Source organism: Dasypus novemcinctus, chromosome 7 (assembly GCF_030445035.2).
Source record: "Dasypus novemcinctus isolate mDasNov1 chromosome 7, mDasNov1.1.hap2, whole genome shotgun sequence".
NCBI classification, from domain to species: domain Eukaryota; kingdom Metazoa; phylum Chordata; class Mammalia; order Cingulata; family Dasypodidae; genus Dasypus; species Dasypus novemcinctus.
Genome location: NC_080679.1, coordinates 120,444,097 through 120,471,637, shown reverse-complemented (window position 1 = coordinate 120,471,637; position 27,541 = coordinate 120,444,097). Strand labels below are relative to the sequence as shown.

At 34.4% G+C, this 27,541-nt stretch overlaps 1 protein-coding gene across 3 annotated transcripts in view; it reads right to left on the bottom strand.

Moving 5' to 3' along the window:
- Positions 1–27,541, bottom strand: part of DPP10 (dipeptidyl peptidase like 10) — a 1,447,377-nt gene that overhangs the window by 34,828 nt on the left and 1,385,008 nt on the right. For all 3 annotated transcript variants that reach the window (XM_058301104.2, XM_004458043.3, XM_058301105.1), the window contains exons 14-19: positions 25,762–25,853; positions 25,340–25,387; positions 21,913–22,034; positions 20,586–20,633; positions 6,887–6,985; positions 6,710–6,779 (exon numbers count right to left, since the gene is read on the bottom strand). In XM_058301104.2, coding sequence (XP_058157087.1) covers positions 6,710–6,779; positions 6,887–6,985; positions 20,586–20,633; positions 21,913–22,034; positions 25,340–25,387; positions 25,762–25,853 — 479 coding nt within the window. The remainder of the gene's footprint in view (positions 1–6,709; positions 6,780–6,886; positions 6,986–20,585; positions 20,634–21,912; positions 22,035–25,339; positions 25,388–25,761; positions 25,854–27,541) is intronic.

The following is a 27,541-nucleotide window of genomic DNA, read 5'->3' as shown; positions in this document are numbered from 1 at the left end:
AAATTATATTTTCTATAGGATATATACCTAAATATGTCAATTGAAAGGAGGCCACTAAATAAAATATTATAACTAACATATATGCTCTTCATTGTAAATTTTTTAAATTTTTGTTTGGTATTTTCTTAATACATCAACTTTGGGCTTGTACAACTTTAAATAGTACTATTAAATGAATGCTGATATTTAAGATGCATTATTCACAGATTGTGAAAGAACAAGGTTAACTATGTTCAAGAAAAAAAATGAGGAGAAATGATCACCTTCTCCCTTTCCATTTCCTAGATTAAATGTCACTGTCTTTTCTCTTCTTAATCATTTCTTATGTATTATAATGTGGGTACAATTTCCACCATTAAATAAGGAAGCTTAACAAAAATGAGAAAAATCAGAAACATAAAATTTAAGCTTTGACCCTCATTACATAGTAAAATGATAATAATCACTCTTTGAGACAAGTACTAGCTCTTTCTTGTTTCATAGGAGACTGTATGTGTTATCTTTGAAAGAAACTTAGTAGAGAGGATGTGCATTTGGCTTGAACAAATGGAGAATCAGAGAATGGTGTGCTGTTTTTTTAAAATATGAATTTACACTCTTGAAAAACAAAGCAAACCTACCTCCGCCATTCCAATGTGCTCAAAATTCTAGCGACTGACTATCAGAAGAATGTAGATTTCCCATAAGTAAATATTTTTATTAGAATGCAGAATTTTATGAATAATCTGAGCTGAGAATTCGATCTTCCATATGGAATGTTTAGAGACTCACAATTTCAAAAATCAATATTTCATGTCAAAGCACTAACATGGTACATGTAGAAAATGTTACATTCCAGAGATTCTTGGAAACCAAGTGGGAAGCATAAAAGATCCTAAGAGTTTGACTATAAAGAAGCAGTGTTCTTTGATAATTTACCAATAATAATTATCATATAATAAACTGCATTGTCTGGCCATTAGTATAGAATAATAGAAAGAGCAGAGGGTTTTGGGCCAGAAAAATAAAGAAATGAAACTTGGTTCATAGCTGAATTTTGCTCTGTTCAATATCTTGGGGGTAATTTATATGACATATTTTAGTTTTAGTTTCCTTATCTTAAAATGGGGATAATGATATTTACTTTCCATGTTTTCTGTGAGGCTTACATATGGTATCTACACATCTTTAGCATGGTGCCTGTTGCATAAAAACATCCAATAAATGCTAGATATAATTGAATGTTATTTTTAAAGAAAATATGCTCAGTATGCATAAGAGACCAATCAATATTCAGCATTATTCAGAAAATTTTAAGAGAAAAGAGAAAGTCTCTTCACATTTTACTAGGTGGAAAACTAAACTGCAAAGAAATTAAATGATTCATCCAAAAGGCTGAATTTATGCACACTATCTAATCTCTGAAGCAACTTACTTCTCCCTCTTTTCCTGCCTCAACTTCATTCCTGATAGCAAACTCTAGGTTGATGAATTTGATCATTCACTCATTCATTCATTCACTCACTTTACCAATAATGCTCCAGTCACCATACAAAAACAGAATAATATAAAAGGAATTCTTACCAGCAAGGAGTTTATAGTCTAATAGAAGACACAGCAAAGCAAAAATTTGTAGTATACTGTAATTACGTGTTATAATATGTATGCATAGAATTATATGGAAGTACTTCCTGAAATATTATTAATAATAGAGCTTTCATTGTTGGACAAAGAAACTGAAGGCACTATCAGCCAGGAGAATGAATGAGGAGCTGCTATTTTTCAGAATAAAGTACATCTAGAGCACTGAATATCTAAGTGGTAGATGGAGTGGGATGAATATAGAAAGATACATAGGAAATATATTATGAAGACTTTTGTATGCTTTGCTAGGGAATTTGAATTTTTGACAATTTGAATGACATATAATGAGAGAATTATAGACAGAAAAGCTGCATTTTTTTATACAGATTAGAACAAATTCACCCCAGCGGTAGAGGGGAAAACTACTAAAAGAAGAGAGAGCATAGGACAAGGAACTTAAGAGAAGGAAGAAGAGGTAAAGAATTGAGGGCTAGAATAGAAAATGTTGATAGATACAAATCACCATATATGAAGTATGCCTGGTAAGGGGCTTGACAAAGAGCATGGACTCTTAGATGACACCCATAGTTAAAAGATCAAGGAGAGATTCTACGGTCCCATGGGACTGCAATTCACAATTTTAAACAATATCTCATGTTGTAAGTTAAATGGAAAGCATGTGCATAAGAAACTGGTGATGATATTTTCTTGACTATTAGCAGTAACTGAAAGCACTCACTATGAATGTATCAATTAATTATATTTTGTGATTCAACAGATTAACTATAGGGAAAAAAAACAGCTGGCAAACAGCTCACTTCCATTAAGGAGACAAAATCATGGGACTCTGATAAGCATAACATTGATCAAATGATGAGAATATCTACATTAATATGAATAATGCTCCCTAGTTCAAATAGCTTTTTGGGAAAACTGTAATATTCACTGAACTCATCCAGCATCTGAACATTATGCATTTATTCCTAAATAAATATTTTTGGAGTAATTCATATCATGGAAGCTAGGTGATATGAGGAACACACGATTAATCAGACCTTGCTCAGTATATGGGATATATAAAATAAAGATTTTAATATCTCTGTTTTCTTAAGATATTGAAATATCCCATAAGCCACTTTGCAAACTATTTTTCCAAATACTTCTAATTTGAAAATATTCCTTCAGGGTCATTGGTCCAAAATTTAATGAAACATCCTTACAAAAATTAGGAAAATGTGAAAAAAAAAAAGGCAATATGGTCAATTTGTCTTAAGGCAGAAAGAGAGCCCTTGGACACAGAGGCTTAGAAGAGGACATGTATTTGGATTGTGATAGCAAGTAGATGGACTAATGAGGAGTGTCAAGGAAAGGGTCAGGGAGATAAGACTAAGTAGAAGACCAAAATTCACTAAGATTTCAAAATTCACTAAGGAAGATAAATTTAGGAAGAAAGAACAAAAGCAGAGGGGCATGATAGACCATACCACATTCTGGAAAATAATATAATTTGTTGAACAGTCTCTGCTTTGCTGGGTTAGACCTTTATAAAAGGGTAAGTTTAACATGAAAAGAGGAGAAAATGGAAAGAGATATTGGGCACTGAATTAAATTCTCCAGCTCAAATCTAGTTTTTTTCATGAAGACAGAAAAAATAAAAAAACAAAATAAAACTGTTGTATCTTTCATAACAGTACACCTTTCTGGACTGGATCCTACCAAGGTACAGGCATATTAAGGTGGTATTTGTATATTTATCAAATAAATATCTACAACTGGAGGATATCTCCCACAGAATCTTCAGTCTTGGAATGTTAGAGAATTGCAGGTCAATGAATAAGCTTCCATAAGTTTTCCTGTGTGTGTTAGGGATTTTAGAGATATGCAAAACAAATGCTAAAAACTATTACAGACTTCAAGATACTTTAACCTTTTTTAATCTACCCACAGTCATCAGCACAGGAACTTGGCAAATGTTTATTGTACTAAATTAGTTATATGTGAGTAGAAATAAGAATAACATAAATAGCAATTCAAAGTCATAAATGCTGAAATGGATACAGATGTGTGTAGAAGAATATAATGAAGGAAGTAAACTACTGAGATAGTAAGGGGTCTCTTTCTTGTTAAACAGAAAGACTCAGAAAAGACAGAAAGGCCTGGAAGGGGAATTGGAGTAGGCCAGGAAAAGGAGGCATGGCCATATGGAAACCATAGTAGGTCTAGGCCAATGGGATACATTTGTGGTGCCGATGATTAGTAGATTTTCTTTTACAGTGAAATATTCTGTGCCACTGATTCTCCTGTATTTTCATTTTCATGAGATTGAGTTTGAGTTTCAAAAAATACGGCTACAGACAGATTTTCAGAGAACCATGTCTTTTAGATACCTAATGAAGACTTGGCAACCTGCAGCCACTTCCTTCAAGGCCAATCTTCTTTACAGCCACTCGTTTCCCTGTTATACTTGTATCAACTCATACCTTCATCAAAGAATTTGATGCCCTTTAGCCATCTCTATAGATGAAGAACTGGCTCCTAGTCTGTCAGGTACTAGATACTCTGCACAGAATAGCAATAAAGTAGTGATGCTAAAAACCACCAACTCTCTTAGCCATTTAAATAAATAATACATTATATATCATTCCCCATTAACTGCCCATTTAGAAAAATACTTAATTTAATCAATTTATTTATTTTAAGAATTAGGGATTCCATTTGTCACTGTAAACAGTGCTTAATGCTCAGATAAAAATTATTCCTTTAAAATATAATTTAAGGCAGAATAAAATGACTTTACATTTAAGCTATTCTGACGTATATGTGTTTGTAAACATAAATATTTTAGTCATGAGAATGCAATTGAAAATAAAAGATTATTTCATAAATACAAAATTTTAAAAAGAAAAAAATTCTTGGTTTATTTTTTTCAAGTTACATGCTGAATTATTAAATATTAGCAACTTTTCTGAGATTCTAATTCTGAAAACCAAGGAGTTTGTATAATGTAATTAACATTTAATATAGCCAGCATATAAAAATGGAAATAACCATAATGATCACTATCAACATTCATTATTCCCTTCATCAACCAAAAAAGCAGCAAAGTAAATTCTATTGGAATAACTGCACTACTTTATGTACTTTAATAGTAAATGTCTTTCAAGTAATTTTATGGATGCCAAATTGCATATTAAATGTTTACGTTGAAAAATTACACATTTAAAAGTACTACTATTAATAATAATGACTGTGATTATGGTTACAATTTATTAAACACTATGTGCAAATGTTTATGTTCTACCAAACACAATGATAATATATTTACATATATATCCCATACTATTGTCCCCTGTTTATTTATAAGAAAACAGCAACATATTGGTAAATCTTTGAGCTGTGATTTGAACCTAGGTCTATTTCACTCCAAAGCCTTTTCTCTTCTTTCTTGTTTCTAAAAAATGACATAATTATCCTTTGCAAGAAGAATAATCTTCAGACTGTCTTCTTATGCTGACTTTTATATTCCTCATATATGCTATATAACAATCATATCAAGCAAAAGTTTGATACCAAGATGAGCCAGTTAGCGTCTCTGACTCAAAACTACAGATAGAGCCTGCACTCTTTGGCCGCTTTTCCTCCCGAAATATGACACTATCTGGAACCAGTGGAGATGCAAGTGTGCACAGCGTCTGCACAGTGAGTCATGCCTCAAGTCAGTTCCACCATCGCCCATTTGGAAGGTAAGTATATATTAGCAGGGTTCCTTTCCCTGAGAAATGTTAACTTTTCAGTTAATAGGAGAAAAATTCCTTTTCCCAAATGGGGAGATATCTGAAAGAGTTGATGAGGTGGAGGATTTTTTGTTTCCTTTTGTTCTCATTTTAGTGTCCCAACCTTTCTTCAGGGAATCATAATTATAGTTCAAATGAGAATTGAAAGGATCTAGGTGAATGAGAAGAGGCCGAAGAAGTTAAGGAAAACCAGATTGTAACTTCTTCAGGAAGACTCAAAGAACTTTTAGTGCCATCTGGCTATTAGAGACAAAGGAGCAAGTCTGGCCATGAGAAACTGAGTAAGCTCAAGGCCTTAGACACTGGAATGAATGCTGGAATGATGGAAAATATTAAGTATTAAGTTATTTATATAATATTTGACTTGTTAAAATGAAGCCACAAATTTCTTTGATATATGAAAATATCTATATAAAATCACTGCAATCTACACAATAATAATGATTTCTCACCACAATAATCAGAAAAATCACATTGCTACACACTGTGCAAAGCACTTTCTGCAATGCATTTAATTTAAACACTAAACAGCCGTAAAACACAGGTTGTATTACAAGAAGTGAAGTAACTCTGACAAGGACACACAGTTAGTGAATGGTGAAACCAGAATTTGAACCCAGGGAGTCTGACTCCACAGTCAGAATACTTAAACTCAGTACTCATAATAAGTAATGTTATTATATATAAAAGTATGTGTATTACTATTTCTACTAAGGTTTCACACATAACTCCAGATAATTTTAAGCACTGACATATCAATATGTTTAACAAGCTGTTAATAAGGAAAACAGCTCTAGGGAATACGCTGATACATGAACATTAAGGTAGTTAAATATCAGTTGTTAGGGACTTCCGTGCCCATACTACACAGCAACAATATCACCTCACAGAAAATCTGAATGACTTCAGTTCCAAAGTCACAAGGTAGGCACCGCATGGGAGCTGCTTCTTGCCAGCCATGAATCCAGGGAGGAAAACTGATAGGAGTGGCAAAAATAAAACCAATTGCTTCAGCAATGAAAATAACTGTTTCCTCATTGTTGCATAAACAACTAATAAAGAGCACAGGGCTTGATGAATTACTAAATAGACCTCCACAAACCAAATTATGTACTGTTGCTATTCCCAATGTAGCAGTGAATTCTATTTGGGAGATGAGAAGCACAAATTTATACAGCCTAGATCTAGTTTAGTGATGGTTTTCTGAGGAAACCCAAACACAGGACAGCTGTCCCAGTAACTACACACATAGGATTTCTACTAATTTTTAATCAGAATGCTGTCATATGAGACATAAGAAAGATGGCAAAATATTTAGATTCCTTTATTTTATAAACAAATAAAATACTTACATTATTAAGAGAAGAGCATACTGGTTTCGGTCCGTAAAATCTTTGGGAAAGGACAACTGTAAAGGAAGTTCTTTTAAAGAAAGAGCAAAATATTAAAGACGGGGAATCATTTACATGTATAACAGTAAGATGTAGAGAAAGTTGGTCTTGAATAATAGAGCATGCACAAAACTTTACCATAATCATCAATATGAAGCATTTTAATTTCTGACTTTACTATCTTCTTTTTCAGGAGAGCTTCTTTCAACAGAGAATTGTTTTCCAATATAAAATATTCTGTAAACCAAAGAGGGTAATATAAATAACAGCTATTAGGTGATTAGAATAGATGCAATACAAGAAGTATTTATTGAACTGTTATAATTGGCAGGCACTATAGAAACTGATTAAACTCTCATAATTTTTCTCCTAAATTAGTACAACAGTTTTCTAAATGGCTTCCTAACTCCAGTGAAATTTTCTCTAGTTCCTCCAATATATTTCCAAATTGAAAAATCTGATAATTTTACTACCACGCTTAAGAATAATTAAAGTAATACAAAATTATCCATTTAAGTCTTTTAAAATTTCTCCCAGCAATGTTTTATAGATTTTATTTTAGACATCTAACACAAGTTTTATTAGATTTATTTATGATAATGTATGATTTTTAACTTTATTTTAAACAATATTTTAAATTAAATTTTCCATTTTTCATTGCTAGTTTATAAATCAGACTCGAATTGGTATATTTATCTATACCTGTAACCATGATGAACTCACTATTTGTAATAGTTTGTGGGTGTTGTGTATGTATGTCTTACTTATTTTTTAATGCAATTTTATGTTCACAAATAACATTTTACTCCTTTTATATTTTTTCTTGCCCCATTTCTCTGGCTAAGTCAGCTAATATAATGTTGGATAGAAGTGGTGAAAGCAGGCACACTTGCCTTTTTGCCCCGTCTTTAGGAAACAAAGCATTCAGACTTCATCTTTAAATAAAATGTTAGCTGTAGCATTTGCATAGATACTATTTAGCGAGTTAAGGAATTTATTTTCTTTTCCTATGTTTGTGAGAGATTATTATTATCAATATTAATGTTTCTCGGGAAGCAGTTGTGGCTCAACTGATAGAGCATCTGCCTACTATATGGAGGGTCCAGGGTTCGATACCCAGGGCATCCTGACCCATGTGGTGAGCCAGCCTATGTGCAGTCCTGCTGTAAGCAAAGAATGCCATGTCATGCAGGGGTGTCCTCCTGCATAGGGGTTGCCCCATGTGTAAGGAGTGTGCCCTGCAAGAAGAGTTGCCCTGCGCAATAAAAGCGCAGCCCTCCCAGATGCACACACATGGAGAACAGACACAGCAAGATGACACAACAACAACAAAAAAGGCAGCACAGTGTCCTGGTGCCGCATGACAAGAATGCAAATGGACACAGAAGAACACATAGGGAATGGACACAGAGAGCAGACAACAGGGGGGTGGGGGAGAAATAAAATAAATCTTTAAAAATATATATATTAATGATTCTCAAATTTATAAAATTATTTTTCTGAATCTTCAAGATGTCAGTGTATATGGTTAATTATATTGATTTATTGTTACAGCAAACCCTGGATTCCTGGGATAAAATTCCTACATAAAAATAATGTGTAATCCTGCTTATAAATTGCTGGGTTTGGCTTGTTAGCACCTTGATAAGGACTTTTGCATCCATATGCATGTGAAAAATTGATTTTTTTTTCCGTGTAATGTCTATGTCTGGGTTCAGAATTGGGATAATGCTGGTTTTATAAACTGAAAGGGAATATGTTTCCTCACCCTCCTCCATTACTTTCTGAATGAGTTCCATAATTTTAGTATTAATTTAACAAATGTTTGCTAGAATTCACCAGTTAAGTCAAGTGGAACTGGGATTGTCTTTGTAGGAAGAATCTTAATGTAAAATGTAAAGTATACTTTTTATTAGACAATAGAACATTTAGATGTTGTATTTCTTCTTGAGTTTATACTCAGAAATTTTGTCCTTTAATGAATTTGTCCACTTCATCATAGATGTCAAATTTACTGGCATAAAATTACTTATACTCTCCCATGCCTGTAGTATCTGTACTAATGTCATCTCTTTCATTAATGAAAGTGGTATTGATATTTGAATTTTTAATTTTACTGTGTGGTTCCATCTTGAGTCCATATACTCTATCTTTGATTTCTGATCTTTATTATTTCCTTCTTTCTACATGCTTTGCATTGTTTGGTTTTCTTTTTCTAGTTCTTTAAAGCAGAAGCCAAGATCATTGGTATTAAAGCTTTACTTAGAGAAATAATTTCTTCCTAATCACTAATTTTGCTGCATCCTGTGAATTTGGCTCTGTTGTTTTCATGTTCAATTGGTTCAAACTATTTTCTAATTATTTTATATTTCTTCTTTGATCTATGTATTATTTAGAAGTGTCCTATGTAGTAATGCCGAAATATTTGAATATTTTTAAAATAGCTTTCTGTTATTGAGTTTTAGTTTAATTCCTTTTTATTCAGAGGACATTCTCTATTATTCTAATTATTTTCATATTTACAGAGACTTTTTTATGGACTAGGATTGGTCTACATTGGCAAACATTCCAAGTGCACTTAAACAATATATATGTTCTGCTAATGTTGGAGTGATCTACAAAGACTGAAAATCTCAAGTCTGTTAATGGTGTTCAAAACTTCTGAATGCTTAATAGGTTTTCTGTCCACTTGTTATATCAATTACCAAGTGCAGAGTATTAAAATCACAAAGAAGAGTTGTGGGTCTATTTCTTCCTTTAGTCCTGTTAATAAATGCTTCATATAATTTGAAAGTCTGCTATTAGTGCATACACATTCAGAGGCATTGTTACATCTTATTGATGAATAGATCCATTTATTATTACAGAATATCCCTCTTTCTACCTGGTGATGGTCTATGTCCTAAAGTCTATTTTGTCTGATAATATTAAAGCTACTGTAGCTTTCTCCCCATTCGTGTTTGTATAATATATCTTTTTCAGTCTTTACTGTTAAGCCATCTGTGTCTTTATATAAACATTATGTGTCTTTCAGAGAAAGACAGCACATTAATTCATTCTTTATATCTTGTATTACAATATCTGATTGCTAATCGGACTTTAGGTAATTTTACATTTAATGTAATTACTGACACTGGTTCACATAAATCTATATTTTACTATATGTTTTCCTTTGACCCATAATTTTGTTTCTTTTTCACCCCTCTTTTTCTTTTCTCTATTATTTTATTATAATTTTACTTTAACTACACTATGGGAGTATCAGTGCACTATTTTGTTTTTTCTTTAGGTTTTACCAACAGCATTCTTAGCTTATAACATTCTATCTCAAATACTATGATATCACATTATATGTAACATAAGAAAATTATAACAGTTTAATTCCATTTTCCACCATTCTTTCTGTGATTGTTGTTCTGCATTTATTTCTACACATTCTATAAATATCACAACACATTTTTACTTTGTCAATCTGTGAAAAATATTTTAAAAGAATACAATGCTTACCCACATCTCTAAATTTGCCATTTTTGGTGTGTTTATTCCTTTGTACAATACAAGTTTTTGTGTGGTATTATTTTAGTTCCATGTGGATAACTACCTTTAACATTTCTTATACTGCACAGCTTATGGCAAAATATTCTCTCAGTTTTTTCCGCTTTATATTGCCTTCACTTTTAAATAATATTTTTCCAGATATGTTTTTCCAGACATCCAATTTTTTTGTTTCTTTCTGTTGTTTTTATTTTTGTATTAGGACTTTGAAATTTTGTTCTGTCACTTTTGGCTTGCTTTTTTTTCAGACAAGTCTGCTGTTATCCTTGGCTTTGTTACTCTCCATATAATGTACCTTTTAAAAATCTCTGACAATTCAAGTTTTTTTCCCTTTATTATTGCTTTTCTACAAGTTGATTGTGATGTGGCTTGCTTGGTGTGATTTATTTATTTTTGTATGTGTCCTATCTGGGGTTTATTTAATCATTTCATATTTTCGTCAGAATTGGAAAATTGTTGGTCATTACGTCATCAAATAATTTTTCTGTGTTCCCTACTTTATAACTCCAATTAAAAGTATGATAGATCTAATTATTGCCTACAGTTGCACATAGGATTTGTCTAATTTTTACAGTCTTTCTCATGTGTGTGGATAGTTTCTATTGACATTGTCTCAAATTCACTGATCAATTCTTTTGCACTGTCTAATCTGATTTTAGTTTTTTCCAGTGAATAATTTATTTCACTTTTTTTTTCCAGCTCAAGGTCATTTAAAATATTATTTCCTTTTCTCACATTGTTCCTTTTTTCTTGATTTTTATCATATTTACGAAAGCTGATTTAACGCATTTGTCAGCTGGTTTCATCATTTCTGTCATTTCTGATTATGTTTCTATTTACCAATTTTGCAACTAATTATAGGTTAGATTTTCCAATTTGTTCATATATCCAGTAAGTTTTTGTTGGATACTGGCCACTATAATGTTTTACATTTTTCAATGCTAGATTGGTATTCTTTTTTTAAATTTTGAAATACTTTAAAGCTAAAAAAAATAATTATAATACAAATCTCATACAGAGGATGACAGTATACCACTTCCCATGCATCCCCAGATATAGATACAAACTTTTAATACTTTGTCACATTTACCACAACATTATCTATCAATCATCTATCTCTTTATCATGCTGTTGCCTATTTGTCAATATATTTTATGAACATTAGTACACATCATTCCCCTTAAACTCTCAATGCTGTCATGTACATTTCCTAAGAACAAGTATATTCTCTTTAAGTAACAACCTTAAAAGCAATTCACCTTAAGTAGCAGCCCTAAAAGTTCAAGAAATTTAACATTGGGGGAAGCAGACCTGGCCCAATGGATAGGGAGTCCGCCTACCACATGGGAGGTCCATGGTTCAAACTCAGGGCCTCCTTGAGCTGTGTGGAGCTGGCCCATGTGCAGTGCTGATGCGTGCAAGGAGTGCGCTGCCATGCAGGAGTGTCCCCTGCATAGGGGAGTCCCACGTGCAAGGAGAGCTGCCAAGCGTGAAAGAAAGTGCAGCCTGCCCAAGAATGGCGCTGAACACATGGAGAGCTGACACAACAAGATGACGCAACAGAAAGAGACACAGATTCCTGGTGCCACTGATAAGGATAGAAGCAGTCAGAGAAGAACACGCAGTGAATGGACACAGAGAACAGACAATGGGGGGGGGGCGGGAAGGGGAGAGAAATAAACAAAAAAATAAATCTTCAAAAAAAAAAGAAATTTAACATCGGTATAATGTTTACATTCCAGTATTTTCACATGTCCCAATATTGTCCCTTTGAGCCTTTTCTGCTCCCTTTCTGGATGCCATCCAAGATCATGTATTAATTTAATTTTCATTTTCTCTTTAGTTGCTCTTTCTTTTTTAAAATTGTGGACACATAAATGCAACGTGATCATTCCCATCTCAACCTTTCCTAAGCACACTGTTCAATGGGATTAATCACATCACAATATTGTGATGTCACCACCACCTCCCATTACTAAAATATTTCCATCTCCCCAAACAGAAACCCTACACCCATTATGCATTAACTCTACATTTCCCCTGAAGCCCACACCGACAGAAATCTGTAGTCTAACTTTTGTCATTATGAACATGCATATTCTCTGATATTTTCATCCTAGTTAACCAAGGGGCTTAAATTTAATATCTTAAATCTATAACACTGTTGTTTGCTTTGATACCAACTTAACATCAAGAGTATCCACAGACTATGCTCCTATAACTCCCAGTCCCACCACTTTTATGTAGTTCTTGCCACAAATTACATGTTATAAATTATGATGTAATGATTTATCATTACACTTTATGCATTTGCTTTTCGATCCCATAGGAAGCAAAAAGTACAGTCACAAACAAAAATATTATAGTACTGGCATTTATATTTACTCATCTTGCTACCCTCACTGGAGATTTTTATTTCTTCATACAGCTTTTTATCTATTGTCTATTGTTCCTCTTGTAGAGCTGCTCCAGTGGTGAGGAATACCCTCAAATTTGTTTGTCTGGAAATGTCTTAATCTCTCCCTCATTTTTAAAAGACAGTTTTGCAAGATACAGAATTCTTGTTTGCCAATTATTTTGCTTTCAACACTTTAAGGATATCATTTTTCTACCTTCTTGCTTCCATGTTTTTGGATGAGAAATCGACACACATATCTTATTGAGGCCCTCTTAAATATAGCATATTGCTTCTCTCTTGCAGTTTTCAGAATTCTTTTTGGCATTTGACGGTTTCATTATAATATGCCTCAGGCGGGTCTCTTTGAATTTACCTTATTTGGTGCTTCTTGTGCATCCTGGATATATACATTCATATCTTTCATTAAATTTGGGACTTTTTGGCTATTATTTCTTTGGATATCCTCTCTTCCCCTTTCTCTCTCTCTTCTCTTTTTGGATTTTCCACAATATATCTATATATATATATATATGCTCAGTGGGGTCCCACAGGTTACTCAAGCTCTGTTCATTTTTCTTTGTTCTTTCCGCTCCTCATACTAAATGATTGCAATTACCTTATCTTCAAGTTCACTGAGTTTTTCAGCTCCAATATGGTGTGGAATGCATCTAGGAATTTTTTTTTTTTTAAAGATTTTTTATTTCTCTCCCCTTCTCCCCCTACCCCATTGTCTGCTCTCTATGTCCATTTGCTGTGTGTTCTTCTGTGTTTGCTTGGATTCTCAGCAGCACTGGGAATCTTTGTTTCTTTTTGGTTGCATCATCTTGCTGCATCAGCTCTCCATGTGTGTGGTGCCACTCCTGGGTGGGTTGTGCTTTTCTCACACAGGGCAGCTCATTGTGGGGCACATTCCTTGCACATGGGGCTCCCCTACATGGGGGTGCCCTTGTGTGGCATGGCACTCCTTGCACATGGCAGCACTGTTTGTGGGCCAGCTCACCACATGGGCCAGGAAGCCCCGGGTTTGAACCCTGGACCTCCTATGTGGTAGGTGGATGCTCTATCAGTTGAACCACATCTGCTTCCCCCTCTAGGGATTTTTAAATCTCTGTTACTGTGGTTTTCAGCTCTGTTTGATTCATTTTCATAATTTTCATCTCTTTATTAGAAGGTCATCTATTGTTTACCTGATTTCTTTTGGTTCACTGTCCATGTTTTCCTTTGGCTCTTTGAGCACATGCAGGATCATTTTTAAAGAGTATTTGTCTGATCTGTCCCAGGTCTGGTCCTCCTCATTGTTGACTTCTAATGTTTGAATCTTCTACTTTGCCTAAGCCATCACTTCCTGATTCTTTGTATGTTTTTTTACCTTTTGTTCAAACCAGGGCATTTTGATATTTTAACATGCTCAATATGTTAGATGCTGAGCCATCTTTTTCTAAGCTTGTATACAGCTGGTCTTATGGCAAAGATTTCCTTGAATGCCAATTTATAACTTTAAAAAAGGGAAAAGAAAGCAGGAACAAAGGAAACACCTTTTCCAGGCTTTGCAGACTGGCCTGTGTAGGCATAGGTTTATCCAGAAAATGAGTTTACAGAATACGGCCAGGCCAAAGAGTAGGGACATCTTTGATCCTTTCAGCCCATGCCCCTTGTCTTGGCATGTGTGTGAGACCCTGGGAATTCCTCATTTACAGAATTCTGAATGTCCCCTCTTTCCTAGGAAAGTGTTTTCTGCTAATTTCGAAGACTGCACTGTATGCACCACAACTAGCAATCCCTTGTTTCAGGCATCCCAAAGTGTTCTATAAGAGAGCTCCTTGAACTACCTACTACTGCAAGACAAGTTCTGGGTTGGCAAGTTCCTCAGGCCACCCTCGACAAATTGGGGCAGACTACAAGTTCCCAATATTTGCATGAGGGTTACTCTGCTCCCTCCCTACCAAGACCTAGATTTGCATTGAAAGTGTGGGCTGACCTCACGCCTAGCCAGTGAGAGGTGTGAGGGCATAAGCAGACAAGGCACTATGAGATCCTACTGCTTTTAAGTAGTGTTTTTCTTGATTTGTTGCTCACTCTGTTACTATAGTCCTATAGCTGTTTTCTGGAACTTGGAGAAAGATATTTCTGACAGTTCTTGCTGGCTTTCAAACTTTCTTTGGGGGAGCAGAGTACTGAAATGTCTCATGCTAACATCATGATTGGAGTGGGCCCTATTCGTGCGTGCTACATTTTGTTTTGTTTTGTTTTGTTTTTATAAATAGGAAAACTAGAAGAGTCTTGTGTGTCTTCAGGAAAGTTGTTTCTCTGAAGTCATAATGTTGTTTTCCTTTTAGCTAACATCCAAGTCTCTATATGCTGAGAGACATAAGCAGCACTTGTTCTCTCAATGTAGATTATAATTTTATTTTAGTAAGAATATACACATAGAAAGAAGCCAAAATAAGAGACACATTGGTCAAGGTCTGGGAGGATCTCAAATGCAAGTTATCATGTTCTCTTCACCTGGAGTCAGAATGCATCCCCCTCCTGGCACAGAGAGGCATCTTATCAATCATGGAAGCTTCTATTGTGTTCTTTATAAAAATATTTGACTTTTTATTCTGGCAGGTGTTTAAGCTACTTGCTAATAAGCTTGGTTATTTTAAAGCTTTTCTAAATAGCTTTTCTTGTATGGGTATGAGTGGACTTTACTCTATGGCTAATTTCTCTGGGATATCTACTGAATGTCCCAGTATACTGCTGGTTGAAACTTGAACATCTCTCAGCACTCTGTGTGCCCTTGAAACATTGTCCCAGCTGTCCTTTGCCCAAGCCCATGGAGTGTCTTCCTATGCTTGCACAGCTAGGTATTCAACAACAAACTCAAAGGATCCCTGTTGAGAATTTTAGGGTTCTTTCTCCATGTAGCTTCTTCCTTTCCAGAGACTGCCAGCACATTTCAGAAGCCTCAGCATTCCTGAACTCCAATCTTTGTTGTCTCAACTTAAAGAAACCACTGTGCTCAGTCTGGGTTACCTCCTAGTGATCAGAACATTTTCCATGATATAAAAACCGGGTAACCATAGGCTCATATCATTCATTTCCCTTCTCTCAGGAATCAGAGACCTATGCTGACTCTGTCCAATGTCTGAAAATGGTTGTTTGATATATTTTATCCAGTTTTCTTATTTCATTTCATTTTTTCTTCTCCTTTCCTCCCTCCCTCCTTTCTTTCCTCCCTCCTTCCTTCCTTTCGTAGATTACTACATCTACTTTCATTTACTCTATGGCCAGAACCAAGGAATCAAAACAACAAAACTTTTTCAGTAATTGACAATGACTTATCATTGATTATTATTGTTAAATCCCAACTTTTTAGAAAGAAACCTAAGATTTTTATGTTCTGGCTTCAGTCTAACTCTCCAGTATGATCTCTTCACATTTTTCTTAAACATTTTCTTCCAGTCATAATGGGCAACTTTTCCACTACAAATGTGAATATTTTTCAAGGCAGCTTGTGTCTATACACATGTATTCCCTCTTCCTGAAATGCCTTTTCACTGACATACCTTTTCTAATTCTTATATCTGATATCCCCTCCTCTGTAATGCCTTTCCTGAATTGTATCCAATTCTACCAGAGGACTGGGAATTCTAATATGTATTCTCAGGCACATCAAATCACCTCTTTTGGAAATAAAATGTTCTGTAAATATAAATCACTTGATATTTAGTAACTACAAAGAGGCAGCTGTGTGAAGAATGAAGAGTAAAATTTTTTAAAGTTTATACTTCTAACTACAGATCATGTTGTTGGATGTGACTTTGATAAAGGAGCAATGAGTTATTATATTATAATGAATAATTGAATAAAATTAATTACAAATGAATAAATACAGCAAGAGGCTACTATCAGTTGAGTATACCAAACTAAGTAGTTTCTAATGGTTTCTCTTTATTGCTAAATACTAAGTGAAAAAAACTCAACCTAAAAACATGCAAACCAATTACTTGATTATAGGGGGCCTTTGAGAAATTTTTTACTTTTAAATCAAAGGGCAAAAAATCAATTCCTAGCCACAGGGAAATAAGTTCTATTTAAGAAAAAGAATTATAGAAAATATTAAAACACTTTTTAAAATAGCAAGAACAGACAGAACATTTTTTATAGCACATGGAGAAAATACGTTTAACACATTTGGTGTATATGCTCAAACATTGTAAAGAGGAGGAAGTGGAAAGGCATCATTTTTAGTGTGGGTTTGAGGGGGAATAGAGAAGGAAAATGAGAAAAGTGAGAAGAGATGAAAAGAAGTATAAAGATATAGATATGGAATGGAGAGAAAGGATGAGGAGAGAGGGAAAAGAGAAAGAGAGTAAAAAAAAATTGAACAGGGAAGTGGCTGTGGCTCAATCGATCGGGCTCCCTGTCTACCATGTGGGAGGCCCTGGTTCACGTCCTGGGGCCTCCTTGTGAAGGTAAGCTGGCCTGTGCGTTACGGAGAGCTGATGGCCTGCGCACTGCAGAGAACTGATGGCCCGAGCTGGCACAGCAAGATGATGCAACAAAGGGAGACAGCAAACACAGAGGAGCACACAACTAATGGACACAGAGAGCAGATAGCAAGCAAGTCACAACGGGGGGGCAGGGGGAGAATAAATAAATAAATATATATAAATGAAATGACATGAAATGAAATGGAACAACCATTTGCACAATATTAGGGAGAAAGGAAAAGGTGAAAATATAAAGTGAGGAAAGGGAATAATTTCAATACAAGGAAAAGGACTTCTGAAATATTAACTAAGCAAAATTTTATATATTTATACCTTGTCACAAGTCACTGAACATATTAATAAAGGATTTCTTTTTCAATATAAAAGTAATATGTGCTCATTTTAGAAAATTAGGAAATATTTTAATGGAGAAAGAAAAAAAATCATTCAGAGGACTTCCAGGCAAAGGTAAGAACTTTGAACATTAGCAAGTATTATCATCTTGCATTTTTATATGCATTTCCAAATGGTTTCATTCAACTGGCATGGATTTGTAACCTCCTTACACACTTGGAAATAGAGCTTAAGCATTTTTGATGAGTTGGCTTGTGTAAGCATGTATTTATTGTTAATCCTATCAGGGAAATGATAGCACATTTCAATGAGAATAGTTTGCTGAGATTTTAATGAAGGGGATAATTACAGATAAGTGGGCAATGGGCAAGGAGATTGTAAAGGGTAGTACAGTAGCCAGGAGTTTACGACAATAGCTAGGTTGGAAGGTCAAGGGGAATAGCTGTTCTTAGAACCTCCATGGAGATATCTGTAGGAGAAGCAGTGACCTCCAGACAAGGGTCACAGCCGACCTGTGGTGGTGACTCCACAGGGACAGGGATGAGGCAAAGATAATGCCAAATCATTGTTTCTTTCTCTTTCTAGCTGTCTACAAGATTCGCTTTAGCTAATTCCAATAATCATCCGTAAGACAAGGAGAAGTGCTTAGTCATCTATTCAAATAATTGGTGCAGAGAGAATAGCAGAGAAAAAAATTGAGAGTAGAGAGTAATTCTGTAGGAGCAAACAGAATATATCCAGGGCACTGAATAATGTTCCATTAAAATTCATTTACAAATTCCTCTCTGTTGTCATTTGTAATATGTTTTCTGCCAATATAAATAACATTGTTATTCTGGATTTAGACTTATTTTCTCAGTATAGAATCTCAAAAGGAAAACACTGAATAAGGAGATATGAAAGATTTAAGGCTTATGCCTGAGTTATTTTTTTAACAAGAGATTTGAAGATATAATGTTCACTATATATTCATGAGCCACGTAAGGTTTTGATGTTATTAATTTGTTAGGAAAAATTATCTGGCTGTACTTTACTTTGCATTTCTTTGATAACTATTGGATTTAAAGATTTTCTATGTTTGTTAATTATTTACATTTTTCTTTTCTCATTTTTCTCTTCTTGTCCTATTCTAATCTATGTGGTTCAAAAATAGTTCAGAATGATTCATTAGGTACTTACTTTCATTAACCCAAAGAGTGTCTTACCACCGAATCTAAGTTTTACTTCCACGAATAATTGCCCCCCTGAAAAGAAAATTAGACACCTGACCACTGTGCACAACCTTTTTTTGTTTCTGTTTATCCTGAGACAATCAGAGTTGTATTCTGAAAGGGAATGTCATAAAGATTTCCCTTAGACAAAAACATCATATGATTTCAGCCAAAGTAATTATTAGACAAATATTGTCCTTTTAACAGTTGGATGAAATTAAATTAAAATTGGATTAAACTGCATTTGTATCATCCTTGTTAAGGACAGAATTCTCAATTTAACCCAAATAGTTATATTTTGAGTGTGTCCTATATGCCACAGATACATTGCATCCTCAAAGCAAACATTTGAACATTAGCCTAGAAGGAAATTGGCCCTAAGAGATATTAATTAACTTGTGTCAGATCTTACAAAAAGCATATGTGGTGGACTTATTTTATGCATTGTTTTTTCCTAACTATAAAAGTCAACATTCTTTTAATTTTATCTGTTTTATCAACTGTAATGCCTTTATTATCATTACTGTTGCTCTGGTATTAATGTTCACAAGATTGAATTTGCTTACTATAATCTATTTGAGGTTTTATACTGAAGACAAGAATAAAGAGATGGACACTAAAGGAAGTATTGTACTATCATCCAGCCACACAAAAACCAATGCAAATTTTCAAATTTTGTCTTTATCTCGTATAAGCAGGATATCTCTATATGGTGGTATTTGAAGAGTATAAAATGGTTTCTTTATTCTCTCAAAATGACATTTGTCATTGGAACTTTTACTTTTATATCTGTGCCTACTCTAACTCAAGGCATCTAACTAAACTCCAAATTAAAAATAACCGTTATTTAAGAGATAAAGGTACAATAAAATAAGCTGGCACCATATTGCACTGGTTACAACCCCTACTTGGAGTCAAACTGCCTCATTTGATTCCTGGCTTTGCTACTTATTAATATGATCTTGGCCAAACCTCTTTGTGACTCAGTTTCCCCATCTGTAAAATAGCAAAATAAAATTAATTATTACAGGGGGATATTAGAGGAGTGAGTTTATATATATATATAAATTCTTATTAGTTAATAGTAGCCTATGTAAGTCATTAGAATATGAAAGCATTGTTTGAATGCTTGAATAAATAAAATAATGAAAGAGGAAAAATAGGTGGAAGAAAGGAACGAGAAAAGAAGGTAGGAAACAAGCTAGCTATTCGCTCTTAAAATTAGCTCAATCTTATATTTATTTCCCACTGTACCCTAAGTTCTTTAACACACTGACCATGTCCTACTTTTTAGGTAGTCCCAATCTCTGTCACTTTATTTGATAAAATGCTAACTTAATAAATGTTGGCTTGTGAAATAAATATATAAATGTATGAATAAATTACTGAGTATATAAAACTTGATGGCCCTGGATATCTGGAAAAAGGACAGAAAAAATATATAATAATGTAGTTTTCATAATTTTCTTAAAATTCTACAAGAGTCTACAATTTCCAAAGGAATGCTCCATATGAGGCACAGGAAAGAATAAACCAGAAAACTCCATGGCCAGTAGAATGAAGCATACTCCAAACATCCTCTTTAATCACATTTCATGCAATTTAGGCTTTCAAGAGACCATCTGACTAACACAACCCCAGATGTAATATGGCTAAAACTATTTGCTTTACTGTTTCTCTAACATACACAAAGTGAGGCTGATGGTCTCTACATAGTTTTACCCATATGGAGGACTCATTTGAAGAAGGTTCTGTAAAGTATGACACTCAGAATAAATAATATATTCCCTGAAACCAATGTCAACCATAACTATTCTGAATTATTTCCCTCATGTACTCACTTGCTATGTTGTCCGTGCTATGCAGGCTGACCACTGGGACCCCTGGACCTACAAATAAATATACCAGTATTTTAAAGACATCTATGTAATAATTTATTTGAAAAATTACATGGCAAAGTTTTTTTTTCCCCTAATGGGAGCATTTCACAGTTAAAATATAATGAAAAAGAATCCGAATGACTAGATGCCATTTCTTTATATGGATATTTCACTCATAAAGTAAGAACATATGGGAAAAAAGCTATTTTCAAAGATTTTTGTAAGATCCCACTATACTTCTGCATTTCTATGGCTTTAGCCAATCTTATGTGACTTTCTTCATCTCTAGTGTTTTATAGAAATGTCACTCAATTTCAGAAAGCTGACTCACAGCCCTGCCACCTCTCAACTACCTCCAAATTCTGTTTACCCCTCAGCCAAGTAAGAAAGAATGCCTATATATTACATTACCATATACAAGAGATGCATCAAAACATCTGGTGCTAATTGTACTGTTAATTTTTAAAACAAATTAATCAGAATCTTCAAATATTTCAAATATACAAATCAATTAAGATGTTACCTTGAACTTATCCAAAAGTCTAATGGCTTTTCCCTGGTGTTATCAAATAAAACACTTTTAACTTTGATTACTTCATTTCTGAGTTCAAGAGAAAAAATACTAAAATGAGCACGTGCTGGTCTCATGGGGTCTTCACACAGGACAGCTTAAAGGTAGCAGCTAAAGCAGCACCACACAATCCATCCCAGTAGAAGAGATCACGAGTCCCATTTCATCTGGGAAGTATCATATCATATTAACGGTAAAATGATTGCTATAAATATGTCCTAGATATACATACAACCATGTATGTGCAGAGCAGATGGAGAGCAAATAAAGGAAGTATTTGGAGTGGATGTAATGGCTCAGGCTGAAGAGGGCTGGTACAGGGGATTCAATCCCGTACAGATCTCAAATCTCTTAACAAATAAGCCAATGTTTTACCAACAAGACTGTTGCTTTTTTTGCTAAAGACGAGGTGAACTAGTTTACTATTGTGACAGGGCATTGCTGATACAAATATGTTTATTCACCTTTTTAAAATGTCCACGTTCAAACAGACTTATTGATTGTGTGTGCGTGTTGACTTATTTCCAGTTTCTCCTTCTAACTGGAATATTGGAATGAAACTGGTATCTCAATAAACCTATGATTTTTAACATTTTAATCGAACTTGTTCTGCATTAAGAATATCAAATTATATCATTAGAAATTCCCAGTTAATTATGAGAGTAATGGAAGATTAAATAAATATATGCCTTTTCTAGAAATCATCTATTGTCTTACCTTTACAGAGTAATAAGAAATGTTGATTCATGGGACTAAAACTGGCGCTGAAATATGAGCACTGTTCTTTCATAAAATTACAAGAAATGCATTGACGATTCAATAATCCTTCAGTAGAAGCACTGGGGAAAGTAAAAGAAAGTTATACTCTCATTCAAGGCACTTGAATGTGTGGTATCCATACTTACATATTAGCATAAAGGGAGGAGATACAACTGTGCTTGCATAGAAATTCCTTATAAATTACCATTATCATTAAAAAACAGGATTAATTTCCATTATTAATATTAAGACATGCACCTTTTTATTCTATGTAATAAAATAAAAACTATGTATACCTGTATGTATGTATGTTATAAATCAGGAAAATGGTTTCCATGGGACTAAATATAACAGTTTACCTGGATTTTCTTTACAGGTATTTCTTTGTAAAGTCTTAACAGGGAATTGCCCACAGGGACTGCATAAAGTAACCATCAATACATATTAGTTGAAATGATATGGAAATGTTTCTGTAAGTCGCCCCAAATAATCAAACTCGTAATTTCTAAAGCCAAAATTCTAAACATTAGACTGTGTCATCACATTCAGTGTCAAGTTTTCACCACCAAATACTTGCATTGAATTTTTTTGGTAAAGAAAATTTTATTTTTCTATGATGATAAATACAATGCTTGAATGTTCACCCCTTCAAGGAAATATCTAAAACTTGTAATGCACACTAATGATAATGCAGTCTTTGAGACACTGGGGAGGTAAAAGGAAGTGATCATTATCTTTATTTTACAAATAACAGTACTGAAGGTCAGAGGCTTTAAGATACTTATCCAAGATTGAATTCTATACATAGAATTGCTTACTTTTAAATGCAGTTAAATGCTAAATTATTTATACCAATTAATGAAAACTCTGGTGATGATTAAAAAACAAAACAAAAAACTAGAAACTTGATTGGCCAAAGATTCTCAATTTCATTTTGGAGTGACATGATTTTGGCTATATATTCATAAATGAATCACAGTCATGCTGGTTTTGATGGGAAACATGCTGATTGTATGGTAAATGGGGACAGGAGTTGAGGTAGATATCAGAAGCACCAGAAAAATACTGACGTTCAGTGCCATATAGTTCGCAAAATTGCAATTCCACATGTGAAGCACTGAGAGCTGATTACAATCCAAATTTTACCTTTACTAATGGAAAGGATTAATATGTACTAGGCACTTAAACACATTAGCTAAGTTCATTCTTATGATAACCTACAAGGTAATAATACCCATTTTTAAATAGGCAGAAATGAGGCTCTTAAAGGAGGCAAAGAATATGTAAGCACCACAAAAAGCTAATCAGCTACAGAACCAAGATATAAAATCTTGTCTGTCTCTATTTCTCCATAAGACCTCTCAGAGTCAAGTGCGCTAAAGACTTATGCTGCTATTTTCCTATAATTTAGATCATTGAGATTGCTGAAATTAAAAAAATGCAAATTTTGAGCAAAAATATAACACTGAATATAGTGACAGTTCTGACTCTGCAGGGTGTCTAATGCCACACATTAAGTCAGCCAGTGATCATTTTTATGGCCTGGCCAAGACAGTGATTGAGTTCTCTGGGTCAAACACTAACATTATCTTACAGTAAAGCCAACTGGCATTTGATGAGCTATTTAAGGCGTAATTTATCGGTGCTATATTTTCTTTAAGACAGCCTGCTACACTGGTATAGGTCATACATATCTTGACTGTACTGCCTCTATCACTGGAGAGGTACGAAAAGCAGGCAAATGTTAAGAAGTCATTGTGATTCAAATTACATTTTTGGCTAATAAGAAGAGAGATTGAGGCAGCTCCATTGGATGATCTTGGCTAATAATAATCTTCTCACACTGTCATTTTTCTTTAAGGGTTCTATAAAATGAGAGGAGTAATACATTGATCAAGTATTTCCATGCCTCGAAGTTATTGTCATGGCCACCTATATCAATCATACAATATATGTTTCAAGAATGAACAGCTTCAGGTCATGACAAAGAAAAACAACCTGTATTAAATAACACTTCAAAACCAAAATCAGAACCAGTCTCTCTAAATAAATAGAACCTTTCTTCCTTAGGAAGTCAGTAGAATTGAGAACGTGGGTTCCAGGAAGTCCAAGACAAGAGAAAAAGAATATGAAAATGAAATATTCATCTTCTTTAAAGGCGGCCTGCTTGCCAGGACTAGTCAATATTTTATACTTTGATCTACTTTCTTATTTCACTGAAGAATAAAATACTTGTAAGCTAACTTAATTTTAGCTGATTGGTAGGAATTGCTATCTCTGATTTGTTTATTGTATGGTAGACACTGTATGTTTGAATTTACATTAAAGACAAAACATCTTTTGGTATCCTTGATATTGGTTTGGATAATGATTGCCATGATTCTTTCTATGATTCCACATAACAGAAGAAACATTTTTTCTGACATAAAAAGGTGATAAAAAGAAGAAAGCACATTATGCATAAATAAGAGTTTGTTGGAGGATTTGGGGGAATTACGGGACTTTGCATTTGTACTCTCTAAGAAAAGCTTAGGCTACTTGGTAAGAATCAGTCGTGACACTTCTTCAAATGTGATGAATTTCCATGGCAGGTTTGACACTTTAAAAATGGATCTATGAAATGGAAATTAGAGAGGATATATAAAGTCGAGATTTAATGGGTTATTTGCCAGAAATTAAAAACAAAACAAAACACACACACACATTTTTATAAGATACTGGTGAAAGCTTTCTGAGTGAGAAGACATTTTAATACTAAATGGGTGTGATCTCCTGCCCTTTTACGATCATAGCTTTGCATTTGGGAAAATCAGGCAGATGTAAATACAAAATGCATTGCTTTGTTTTAGTAAACAATGAGTGTTTCTGGCTTAAAGAGGGATGCTTCCTCCCTCAACCAACTCAATGGGTTTTAGAAAATAAGGAATAAAGGAAAAGCTTCCACTTAATGCACTTTACTAAGTGTTCACAAGGTTTTGTGTTGTTCAGGAATAAATTCCATGAGTAGCACAGTAATGCACTGGAAATTCAACATGAGGCTTATCAGAAGAAGAAGCCACAAGGGAAAATGTAATGTAAATGCCTGTGACGTGAGGGGCTTCCAGAAGCAAGCCATAAAAAATATATATGTATATTTTTAAGACGGTAAAAGAAGGTGAGAAAGAATGAAAGGAAGGATGAAAAAGGGAGAGAACAGTCTCCATTCAGGCTTTGGCCTTCTAGGCTCACAAAGGCGTGGAGCCAAGGGACTGGACAAAAGCATGTGGCTCTGTCATCCAGAGTTGTCTCTCTCCTGACCACTCAGAGCTTTCCCTTCTTTCACTGTATGGTGTGGAAGGTCATCGAGAAGCCAACATGTGCAGGAGGCCCCTCATCCACTGCTTACCTGTACAGCTGCCTCCCTCTGGGAGAAGACTCTGTGCTCAGAAAGTATCTGTCCAGGAAAAAAGACAATGCAAACATCAGGCACAGGTCTGATGTTTTCCCTTGAATTTTCAAAACTGTCAAAGAATAGGCAAAGGCTGTTCTGGTGCTCAACAAGCAGAGTTTCATCCATCTGGGAAATATTTTTATTTTTATTTTTCTTTATAAGTTCACCCCACTCTTTCAAGATCTCTCTCAATCTGTGAGTATGTGTGGGTCTGAGGGTCTCTGAAGCACAGACAGGGTCTCTAAGGAAAAGGCTGTTCTTTACGTGACCAGGCTGTTTTGGCTTGGCCCATGGTAAACAAAATATATTTCTGGTAGAAAATATGGCTTTTGACCACCCTGACTTCCAGCCTGACTAGAGAACCAAAGGATGCTCACATCTTTTGAGTATTTTCATCATATGCCAGGATCTTTATTACTTCCCAGTTTCCTGATGTCAAATGCCGCACGCTTATTTGCTCACTTTTACTCTGCAAAGGAATAGAAAAAATTGATTTTCTTTTTTTTAAACAGTATTTCTCTGGTAAAGTCTAAAACATTGATTACCTGTGTTGCTTCTAATTCTTTAATTCTCAGCTAACAGTCAGCTTATAGTTTTAAATCTCCCGAATGCACAAACATCATATATAAATGCAGGCTCAGGAAGGGTAGTGCCTTTAACTTTATGCTCCATGTAAACTTCAGAAAATGTTAAGTATCATTGTTGGACCTTGATCGCTGTCATCTACATCAGCAGCAGCTGTGCAGTTTAGACAGCTTTAAATAAAAACATTCCAGGACATGCTTTAATCTGAACAAATACTCCATGTTTAATGCTTTTAAAACATGTGTATTACTATAAGATTAGCTACTCATATGCAATAATTTGTTTCTGAGATTAAGCAATGTTGATGTTTGCAGTCATAGTTCATTTTCACTGCTGTAAGCATTTTGTTGTTTAAATATAATTTGTCTGTACTTCTGACATTTATGTTGTTTCCTAATTGCTGTTCTTAAAACCAAGTTGCCTATGAACATTGTTTTTAATACCACCTGATGCACATGGCAAGGATTTTTCCTAGACAAACTCCTACAAGTGGGACTGCTTGGTTATAGTACATACACGTCTTCTATTAACTAGAATGTGACAAATTGTTTTCTGAAGTGTTCCCAATTTATACTATAGCAGAATGTGAGTTTCTGTTGTTCCACATCTTCCTCGCTTCCTCACCAACAGTTTATTATCAACAGGCTGCTTTATATTTCAGTGGAATGAGTATGCAATTGTGTTTCCCTCCCTCCCTCCCTCCCTCGGCTGGGGATTGCACGGGGGACCTCCTCTGTGGGAAGCCGGTGTGCAACCACTAAGCCATAGCAGCTCCTGAGTTTTTCATTAGTTTTGATTGTTTCTGTTTTTTGTGGGGTTTTTTGAGGCACCCAGAACCAAACGCGGGACCTCCCATGTGGGAAACAAGTGTCACATCTTCTCCCTCATTTTCTTTTCATTTAGAAAGTGTTCAAACCTACGAAAAAGTTGAAAGAATAGTAACATATAATCTTTACCTAGATTGACCAAATATCAGCCTTTTCAACATCTTCCTTTGCTGAGTCATTTGAAAATAGGTTGCAAACACTGGGCTATTCCAGCCCTGAATACTTTAGTACATATCTCTCGAGGGAAATATTTTCCTACAAAAGCTGATCTCATATCACACCTATGAAAATTAACATTAATTCAGCATCATTTAATCTACAATCCATATTAAAATTTTCAAAACTACCTCAAATTTTAACACTTATGCTTGCTTATGTGTATATATGTACACACACATATACCACACAACACAGGATCCAATGGAGGTTTACATATTACATTGGCTTTTCATCTCCTTAGTTTCTTTAAAGTAAAACAGTCATCCTAACTTTTTGTTGTTTTCCTTGACAAAGACTATGTTTTAAAACACTTGGCCCACTTGTCTTATAGAACACCTAACATTTCTGGATTATCTGATTGTTTTCTCATTATTTAATTTAGATTAAACAATTTTGGCAAGAATATTATGTAGGTGATATTGGATACTTCATGTTAGGAAGCACATCATACATCATGACAGGTTTTCCCACTCGTGGCAAAGCTTTTTAAGCAGAACTGCCACATCTATTCATTGTAAAGGTACAT